Genomic DNA, 10298 nt, shown 5'->3' on the forward strand with positions numbered 1-10298 from the left:
ATGAAAGTGTCCACCTCTTAGGTTCCCATGAGGATTAATGAAAACTGCATGTAAAGCTTAATATCACGGTACTTGGTATGTACTGGAAAATAGTAGCCCTTTATTCAAAGTAAAAATAATGGTGGGGGGAGGACCCCGATGCCCCTTGCTGGGTTTTCCTAGGAGTTGGGGGTTGGTGAGAGGTGTTGCTGGTGGTGGCCCTGCCCAGCAGGGTCTGAGGGCCTGTCCTGCCCTGCCTAGAACTGCCTGAGAACTGGACAGACACTCGGGAGACGCTGCTCGAGGGGATGCTCTTCAACCTCAAGTACCTGGGTATGACGCTGGTGGAACAGCCCAAGGGCGAGGAGCTGTCAGCCGCCGCCGTCAAGAGGATTGTGGCTACGGTGAGTGCTCCAGTCACGAGGGGATGGAGTAGCCATGAGCCAAGGGCCAGCTTCTCCTGAGATGCCCCTTGTCCCCAGCCTGTTACCCCGAGTCTCCTTGCATTCAGCTTAAGGACTTTGGTAGAGGGGAGCCGTTGGACTTGTGGGGTCAAGGTCAGTGTCCTCCTCCCCAGTCATTGTGGCCACAGCCTCATCCAGCCTCCCCACCAACTCAGCTCCCTGCCTAGGCATTGGTCACTTTGTGGCAAGGAGGGTAGAAATGTTGCTGTCACTTCTCCACTTGCCCAGTGGCCTGACAGACAGGGTAGCCCATCAGAATCCAGATTGCCCTACCCCCAGCTCCAAGTAAGCAGAGCCCTTTAAATTCCCCTCCCTTGGTGGCCTTTTATCCTTCATCTCAGGGCCTGGCAGGTGCAGTAGGTGGAACAAAGTCCTTGGGAGTCATCCTGTTGGTTGTGATATCCAACTCAATGCTCAGAGTCTCTGGTCCCTCCTAGCTGTGTGTTCATAGGCAAGTCCCTTACCCTCTCTGAGTCCATTTCCTCCTGGGGAGAAGAATGAGAGTCTGTCCTCCTGACTTTGTGGATAACTTGAGGTCCAGTGTGTGGCAAGCAGCAAGTGCTCAGTGAGCAGCAGTTGTTCCTACTTTCATTACAAGAGGGTGCTGGCTGAGTTGTCTTTCCCCCAGCGCCTGCTAGTCGCTTGAGCTGAGGCCCTGCACTGGGTCCTTGGAGCCATCAGGTGTAGCCCTCAAGGGTAGGCCTCAAGTGATGCAGGCAGGCTCCTCTGACCCATGTCTGTCCCCAAGGCTAAGGCCAGCGGGAAGAAGCTGCAGAAGGTGACTCTCAAGGTGTCGCCACGGGGAATTATCCTGACCGACAACCTCACCAATCAGCTCATTGAGAATGTGTCCATTTACAGGTATGCTCAGCATGGGGACTGGCTAACTCTGCCACTTGGGATGGTAGGTGGAGTGTCCTGTCTGAATCCAGGCTCTACCACTTCCAACCTAGATGACCTTGGAGCCTCAGTTTCCTCATCTGTAAACTGGGGATGGGAGTGGATCCTGACCTGCAATGCTGTTAGGAAACGCTAAGTGCACAGCACCTGGCTCACAGTGAATGCTCAGTTAAGTGGCAGTTGCTGCTGTCATTATCACCAGTTGTAGCGGGCAGCTGAGGCCTGATAAGGCCTAGAACCCCCTTCCCACTCACACTCCCCCAGCATGCTGCCTTTTCCTTCTGCTGTGAACACCACAGCTCAGCTCTGGGCATCTGGCCAGGCATCCCAGGGAGGCCTCAGGCAAGGTCTGAGGCCAGAGCGTTAGTGGGCCTGCTGGTGCCAGGGAGACTTTGGAGCCGCAGGCTACTCCCACCTCCCTCTTGGCTGGTCAGTGGTAGGATTTCAAGACTAGAAGGGGACAGCCCAGATCCATTTTACAGATGGGGAAGCTGAGGCCCAGAAAGGGAATTACCTAAGGAGGCTGCAGCATGAGGTAGTGGCTGAACTGGTACCAGGACACCCAGGCCGAAGTTCTGTCCAGCAGGCTCCCATCTGCCAGGCATCCCGCCATCCTCTTGCTTTGTCTCCAAGCAGGTGGCTTTGCCAGCTGGAGCACAAGCCAGTAGTTGGGGTGGGTAGATGTGGTGGTAGTGGGGGGATGGTTCACAGTTTCTGGCTGCTGTCTTCCTTTCATCTTCCTGATTTTACCCGCCTTCTTTTAACCAGCATTTTCCAAGTACCTGCTCTACCAAGGTCTGTGCTAGAAGAGGAATCTGACCCAGCCCCTGCCCTCAAGGAGCTTTTAGTCTAGTAGGGAATGGAGGAGAGGAAATAGGAAATAGAGGATAGTGTTTCCCTAGAGGGCAGAGAAAGAGGGGTCTGCCTGGGAAAATATGGAAAGGCCTCCCTGGGGAGGTAGCACCTTCCTGGGGCTTGACGAATAGCAGGATCTAGTTGATTGATACCAAGGACCCAGTGGCATTTAGGGCAGGAGGCTGGACCCCTGGGATGGAGGAGAGGCAGCCAGGGACCTGGCACCCCCTCCCTCTGCTCCCCTGGGATTTTTAAGTGGTGTCAATCCCTGTGATTGAAGCTGGGTCCACACGGGTGAGGGAGTGAGTCCGCTGAGCTCCTATCTCACTTGTGGGCTGCCAGCTACTGTCCTGATTGAGATTCCGAGGATGTTTGGAGGCAGCACGGAGGGATCAGACAAGTGAGAGAGGATGGGAAGACGGAGGGCTCAGGGGAACCACAGTTGTGGATAGAGATTGGGGCGGAGGGGGTGTTCCATGCAGAGAGAGCTGCTGTGTCTCTCTTCCCAAACCCACTGGGGCTCTTTGTTGGGTCATCTTTACACATCCCCATCCCATTTCCAGCTCTTCCACCCCTGGCCACAGCTCCAGAACTTGCTAATGGTCCCAGAGACCCTGGGAGAGACAGGACTGGATCTCATGTGATGGATCGGAGGGTAGGACAGGCAAGGGGAGGCCAGGTGAAGGGTGTCAGGGAACACGGCAGTGTCCTGCTTCTGCTTTCATCCAGTCAGCACAAGTCCTTAAGAGGCAGCATGACAGTGATTACAACCTCTGGGACCCCACAGGTGAGTTTAGGTCCCAGCTCTGCCACTAGCTCTGTGGTCTCAGACCTTTAGCCTCAGTTTTCTCATCTGAAAAGTGGGGAGAGTAATAGAACCCATCTCACAGAGTAGCTCTGAGAATTAAATGAAGTGATATCTACAAGCTCTTGGCACATTGCCTGGTATGCAGTAAGGGCTCAGCCATTACTACTTGGGATGCAGCTCAGTGTGGGGTGGGAAGGAAAGAGAGGGAAAGTGCCCTTCCACTGGTCTTTACCCCCAGGACTTCCAGCCCTGGGTCCCTCCCCCATAGGTGGCATAGGATGCCAGGCCTCATGGCCAAGGCTAGATCTCCAGAGTCTCGCCCTGGTGGAGTGGAAATAGCAGACTTGCTTGGAGGAGATGCCCTATGGCGCATCCCAGATGTGGTCAGGCCCCTGTGCCAGGTCTGGTGATACTTCCCACTTGCCTTTCAGGATCTCATACTGTACAGCAGACAAGATGCACGACAAGGTGTTTGCATACATCGCCCAGAGCCAGCACAGTGAGAACCTTGAGTGCCATGCCTTCCTCTGCAGCAAGCGGAAGATGGTCAGTGGGAGGGTGGGCTGGGGTGGGCTCTAGCCTTGCTTTGGCAGCCCTGCTCTTGGGGGCCCGATTTAGTGTTGGCATCTGTCTGGTGCAGGAGGCAGGATCCGAAGGGGACAATCACTTTAAAAAAAGTGTGAAATCTCTGAAAACTCCAAGTGGGTGCTGATGGCTGTGGCAGAGACTAGCCCGTGTCCCCTGGGCCCCTTTCTCTCTGTAACATGATTTGTTGTGCTTGAGATTTTTTTGGATTTAAAAAAAAGTGTGAAATCTCTGAAAACTCCAAGTGGGTGCTGATGGCTGTGGCAGAGACTAGCCCATGTCCCCTGGGCCCCTTTCTCTCTGTAACATGATTTGTTGTGCTTGAGATTTTTTTGGATTTACTGTCATTAGTATGGTCTGGGGGGTGCAGGCCTTGTAAGGATCAGTCCTTGGAGATTGGAGGTCAGAGGGGCCTGGTGTGGAAAGCAGAGTCGAGAGCCCTCAAAGGACTATATTTGCCATAGCCAGAGCAGGGAGGAAAGTGGCCATTTTTTGGTCCCTAGTCCATGCCCATTCTAGTGCTAGACTAAGGTATTTTCTCATTCAATCCTCACAAGAACTCTGTGAGGTGGGAACTGTTACTACATTTGGTTTTTTGGTTTTTGTGTTTTTTTTTGTTTTTTTTAAATGGGGAAACAGACTTCCAGAGGCCAACTGTCTTGCTGAAGATAACATAGCCAGCCAGGGGCAGAGTGAGGCTTTAAACCCACATTCCTTCTCCTCCCTGCATGACTGAGGAGCCAAGAGCTTCTTGTCCCATTTCCAGACCACCCCTTGGCCACCTCTGGCTGGGATGACTGAGAACCTTGGTGGTCTCTGGGAATTTGTCTTGAGTTTTGGAGCAAGGAGCTGGAGTGGGTCAACGTTTGGCAGTGAATTGTTTGTTTCTGAGGTACCCGGGATCTGAGCATCCTCCCTGTAGGAGGTTCCTGATATCTATTGATTGAGTGTTGGCATCTGTTTAATGCCTGTTGACAGCTCAGAGCCCCTGTCCCCATGCCCTAGGGTGCTTGGAGCCAAGGACACAGATCCTCTCCCCTCCCCCATCATCAAAGGACACATCAAGGACATCACATAGTCTCTGTGGCCCCAAGCTTCCTACTACTCATCAGGGCACACTTTAGGTATTGTCTAAGCTTCCTATTGCTGCTGTAACAAATAACTACAAGTATAGTGGTTGAAACAACACTCATAGATTCCCCTACAATTCTGGAGGTCAGAAATCTAAAATAGGTCAGCAAGGTTGTGTTTCTTCTGGAGGCTCCAGGGGAGAATCCATTTCCTTGTTTTTCTGCCTCCTGGAGACCACCTGCACTCCTTGGTTCCTGGCTGTGGCCCTGTCTTCAGAGCCAGCAGCGCAGTGTCTTCCATTCTCCCTCTCGCTTCCTTCCTCACGTTGCTGTTTCTGGCTCTGACTCTCCTGTTCCCTCTCAAGACCCCTTGCGATGACATTTGGACCCCTTAGGTAATCCAGGATAATCTCCCCATCCTAAAATCCTTAGCTGAATCACATCTGCAAAGCCCCTTTGCTATGTAAGGTCACATCCGCAGGTTCCAGGGATTAGGGCGTGGCCCTCTTTGGCTGGGGGCATGGTTCAGCCTACGCAAGTGTCATGGAGGGGTTCTGTGGGAGGAGGCAGGCTAGGGGTCTGATCCTGGCTGATGTACTGTGTGACCTTGGATAAAACCCTGTCCTTCTCTTGGCTGCTTGCCCATCAGCAGAATGAGGAAGTCGTCTCAGTGACTTCAAGGATTGTTCTGAAAAGCTCCAGGGGTATTTTTGGGTTTTTTTTTTTTACACCTTGTTTTTTTCCTGCAGACTCAGTGTCGCCACCAGCTGCTCACCTAGGGTTTTGTGATGCCCTAGGGCTCTGAGCTGCCTTGGCTTCTCCCTTGACAGCCTCTTTTTCACAGATAGTAGCTCTTGGTTTTGTCTCTTAGGAGGCCACACAGACTTAAAAATACAAGCTCGTTATGTCCCCATTGTTCGTCTTTTCATCCCCATTGACCAGAACAAGCACTGGGCAGGACAGCTGGCCCACAGCCATTGCTACAGAGCGTGGGCCTTGGGGGCAGGGGTGTTCTGAGATGCAGGGGCTTCCGCTGGGATGGGGGTCTGGGAGTAAGAGAAAGAGGGTGCTTGCCCAGCAGTTCAAAGGGAGGCCTGGCTCAGGGCCAGAGGACTTCAGACAGGATCAAATGAAATCAGCCTGCCCTAGGCCAAGAGATCTGTTCTGAGGAAAACAGAGCCGGGCCATTGCTGGGCCACTGATAGCAGAGCCCTGATGGGGCAGAGGGAAGGGCTCCTGCTAGACACTGCCGCTCTTCATTTTTCTTAGCACCTTCTTATCTATGGTCAGGGCTGCCTGGCTGGATCGTGGCTGATCCTTCTCCTCCACCCTTTGCCACTGGGCCTCCCCACTTCAGGGGGCCCTGGGGAGCCATCTCCAAGAGACAGCCCAGCCCAGTGCAGTGTAAATGCACCGCCCAGGCTGGCAGTGTGCTGATGGCCTCGCAGCCTGGCTGTGTCTGAAAATCCTGAGATTCTCAGGTCTTAGTGGACGTTTGCTTGGGAGAGGCAGAAGAGAAACTGGATGCCCCAGTTTCTGTAACCCACCTGCTGGCAGCTTCCTGCACAGATGTTTGGTGCATTGGGGACTCCCAAGTCCTGTGCTGGGCACTGGGGACCAAAGACATTGGCCATGGAAGAGCCTGGCTATAGTAACAAATACAGGGGGCTTGGTCCTAGGGTGGAGGTTGTGAAATCTCACTGGAGGTCAGTAATACTTCCCAGAGACAGAGACATTTTGAATTGGGCTCTGAAGGATGAGTAGTGAGTAGGAGTTTGCCAGGTTGAGAGAAAGGGGGGGAGGGCTGGTGAGAGGCGAGCACATGCCAGCACGGGAATTAACCCATGCAGAAGCACACAGGTGCAGAACAAAGTGCTGCCCTGGCTGTCGAGGACTCAGGTGACTCAGGTATTACAAGCACATGGGGTGGGTGGCCTGTTGGAGCCAGCCTGGGGCCTTGGGCTGGGATGCTGATGGGGCCATTGCTCAGGGTCTCCATACTCCCACTTTTCCTTGCTGGATTGCCTGAATGAGCAAGAAGCTTGGAGAAGGGGTTCCTTTCTGGGTCACCCACCAGTTCAGCTCTGGGGCAGCATAACCACTGAGGCCTCCCTTCCTTGCTACTGTACTATAAAGAACTGTTTCCATCTGCCCCACCAGGAGGTGTCAGCAAGCACTTTGGCCTCTGGGCTGTCAAGTGAAGGTGGACAACCTCAGGGTTGTGGAGCAGGTGCTCAGCCTCAACTGGTAGTAAGCAAAGTGACACCCCCAGTTCTACCCAGCAGTATGGGACAGGGCTGTTCTCCCCGCTGTGGCTGTTGGCATTCGTGGGCACTTCTATGAAATGATTTATACTCCTGGGGCAGCAAGGCTGCTAGAAGGCACATGGCCTGACTTCGTCTGAGTACCTGGCCCCCTTTGAGTGGTTACCAGCTCAGTTACTGGGAACAAGGCAGGAACACGACAGAGTGGGCGAGGTAGAACCCAGTCAGGGTAATAGGACCGGCCAACAGGTCAGAGGCTCTCAGAGGGGGATAGGCACTAGTCTGAGGAATGCAGGGAGGAAGGCTGCTGGCAGGCAGGCCCAAGCGGTCCCTCCATCTAATGCTGGTGCCCAGATTCCTGCAGCCACCCCAGGAAGCAGGGCCCACCCCCTTTGGTCCCTGCCCAGCCTAGTCTTGCAGCCACCTGTACATGTCCAAATCTTGAGTTATATTTGGTTTAACTTACAGCTTAGGACTTCAGGGCAAAAGGGTGGGAATGTATGCAAATGAACAAGCAGATTTATACAAAAACAGAATAAGCATGTGTCCCCAGATTTTCTGCAGGCAAAAATAATGGTGTTTCCATGTCCCTGCCGCATTGGGTGACCAGCCCTTGCTTGGGTGCATAGTGATCTGACTTGGCTGGTAATTAGCCCATATTTTTAGTTCATGGGCAATTCTCAGTGGTAACTGGATCTATTAAACTTGATTCAGACGTGACAGCTTAAATTGTAAACAGCTGTGAAGAGTTTCATACTTAATTACCATATTTAAGTTTTGCCATAAAGCGCCTGTACTTCCATCAAAAATGTAAATGACGGAGACATTCAAATGAGATTTTATTCTTCGTGAAGTTTAATTGGCACAGATCAGTCAGCTTGTTTAGAGATTTAAAAAAATTTTTTAAAAAGAGTTTTAAAGTCAGTGGCCACAGATTCATTTCTCAATTAAATTGAGTTGTCTGGCAGAGGGGAGAGAGTGGGGCTGAGGCTAAACTTACTTGAAAGATGCTGGTGCTTTCTTTTCTCAGACAGGGTTTTCAGAAGGAAGCCAGATGTTTTTGGCTATAGCTATAAGCTTTGGGACTTCCACAAGCTTCTATAAGCTTTGGTTACCTGCTCCCCACCCTCAGGCATCCCAGAGCCTGGGATGAAGCCCAGAGAAGCTGCAGGGAGGGAGCCAGGGCCCCAGCCCTGCAGATCAGACATGCTCTTCCCTGGCTGACACTGTACCCCTCCCCGAACCCACTTCCTGTTTTGCAGGCACAAGCTGTCACCCTCACCGTAGCCCAGGCCTTCAAAGTCGCCTTTGAGTTTTGGCAGGTGTCCAAGGAAGGTGAGTCTTACTCATCAGCATTGTAGGGGGGTGGGGATGGGGAGACATAAAGGCCCTGGAGTCACACCTGGACTGACTGCCAGCCTCACCCACTACCTGGCTTGTAATTTGAAGAGGTTTCTTCATCTCTCTGAGCCTCAGTTTCCCCATCTGAAAAAATGACAACAGCCATCTCCCTGCCCCAGGGTGCTTGTGAGGATTAAACAATATCTGCAAGATTTCTTTCTACCCAGCTGGAGTTTTAGGGAGACCTAAAACTGCTCCCTGAGACTGGCCACAGCCTACCCCTGCCCAGGGCTTGCTGGGGACAGAGTGCTGAGGTCTGAGGTTCTGACTTTTTCACAGAGAAAGAGAAGAGGGAGAAAGCCAGCCAAGAGGGAGGAGACATCCTGGGATCATGCTGCGACAGCACCCCCTCCCTGAAGAGCCGTGAGTCTGGGGCAGGGGAGGGGCCAGGTTTGCCTGCCTGGCATTGGGTCTGTCCTTCTCCAGGGGCCCACTCCCTCCTGGGCTGTAGCAAATTCTCTCTCTCTTTTTTTTTTTTTTAATTTTTCTTGTTGTTAAATAATATATGTTCATTATAGATAAATTAGAAAATGTGGATAAAGGGAAAAAAATTACTTGGTGCTTGTTCTTCTAGATATGTTTCTGTGCAAACATATAAATATATGTATACATCTCTATACACTTTACATCGTGTTTTGTGATCTCTTAAAAAACTTAGCTATTGTGAATATAAAAGTTTCAGTCTAATCCATTGGTGGGGAATGGGTTTTCCCCATGTGGGCAGCGGTCCAGCTGCTGGGAGGGAGGTGCAGGGTGGGGCTCTGGGTGATCCGGGTGATGGGCCTGGCTAAGGCAGCATCTGAGAAGGTAGCTGGGACTAGGACAGCCAAGGAGGCTCCAGGAGGGGGTCAGGAGATGGGGCTGGGGGAAAAAGAGACTCTTTTCCCATTAACATACTGACCAGATCCCCTCACAGTGGTCGCCACTGGGAACCTGCTGGACTTGGAAGAGACGGCCAAAGCCCCACTGTCTACGGTCAGTGCCAACACCACTAACACGGATGAGGCACCACGGCCGCAAACCTTGAGCAGCAGCGGTGTTGTCTGGGTGAGTGGTCCTGTGGCCTAGGGACTCCCACAGGATTCAGTGGGCCTTGGCCTGATCTCTGGACAAGCCTGAGGCTGCTCCAGGGCCCAAGCCCTGGCACCTGTGACTTGTGGGCCACTGGGAGGATCAGACCCAGCCCAGCAGTGCCCAGGCCTCGTATAGAGGTAAACAATGTCCCCTTTGAACCCAGGACTGCATCCCCAACAGGCTTGGCTCCCAGCACAGCTGTCTCCTCACAATGCCCGGCCTCTTGCCTGGGCATCCATGGCTCTGCCCACCACAGAACCAGCCAAAGGCCCCCTTGTTCTTGGTGTGGCAGTTTGTTCCCAACACCCCTCCCCCCTCAGCCATCTGAATGAGGAGCCAGAGACACAGGCAGTTGTCACCCTGGCCCCTGACCTCTCTGTGTCTCAGTTTTTTCATCCCCTCAATGAAGGCAATGACCTCTCCCTGCCCACAGAATCTCCCAGAGAAACCCGAACTTTTCTTTAATTTTAATTTTTCATTTGGAAATAATTTGAGACTTTGTTACAGAAATAGTACAAAGAATTGCTGTTCACCCTTCATCCAGACTCCCCAAATGTTGCCAGGAAATAATTTGAGACTTCGTTACAGAAATAGTACAAAGAATTGCTGTTCACCCTTCATCCAGACTCCCCAAATGTTGCCATCTTTCATAACCACATCACAGAGATCAAAATCAGGAAACCGACACTGACACAACACTCTAGATGACCTATAGAACTTACTCACATGCTTCCATTTGCTCCTCCAATGTCCTTTTTTTGGTCCAGGATCCATTGCAGGATCTCATGTTAACTCTTCTTGTCATATCTCTTTAATTTTTAAAAATCTGGAACATTGAGGGACTTGAACAAATGTCAAGTCCATTTGGCTATTGGGGACTACCCGGGTGTCCCTCGAG

At 52.1% G+C, this 10298-nt stretch overlaps 1 protein-coding gene across 1 annotated transcript in view; it reads left to right on the forward strand.

Annotated features, from left to right (window-relative positions):
* Window positions 1–285: 285 nt before the first annotated feature.
* LDLRAP1 (low density lipoprotein receptor adaptor protein 1) overlaps window positions 286–10298 on the forward strand; it is a 13060-nt gene continuing 3047 nt past the window's right edge. The window contains exons 1-6 of the mRNA XM_008572163.1: window positions 286–383; window positions 1192–1304; window positions 3438–3552; window positions 8188–8260; window positions 8606–8689; window positions 9243–9373. Coding sequence (XP_008570385.1) covers window positions 288–383; window positions 1192–1304; window positions 3438–3552; window positions 8188–8260; window positions 8606–8689; window positions 9243–9373 — 612 coding nt within the window. The 5' untranslated portion in view covers window positions 286–287. The remainder of the gene's footprint in view (window positions 384–1191; window positions 1305–3437; window positions 3553–8187; window positions 8261–8605; window positions 8690–9242; window positions 9374–10298) is intronic.

The sequence above is a fragment of the Galeopterus variegatus genome, unplaced genomic scaffold (assembly GCF_000696425.1).
Source record: "Galeopterus variegatus unplaced genomic scaffold, G_variegatus-3.0.2 Scaffold761, whole genome shotgun sequence".
Classification (NCBI taxonomy): Eukaryota; Metazoa; Chordata; class Mammalia; order Dermoptera; family Cynocephalidae; genus Galeopterus; species Galeopterus variegatus.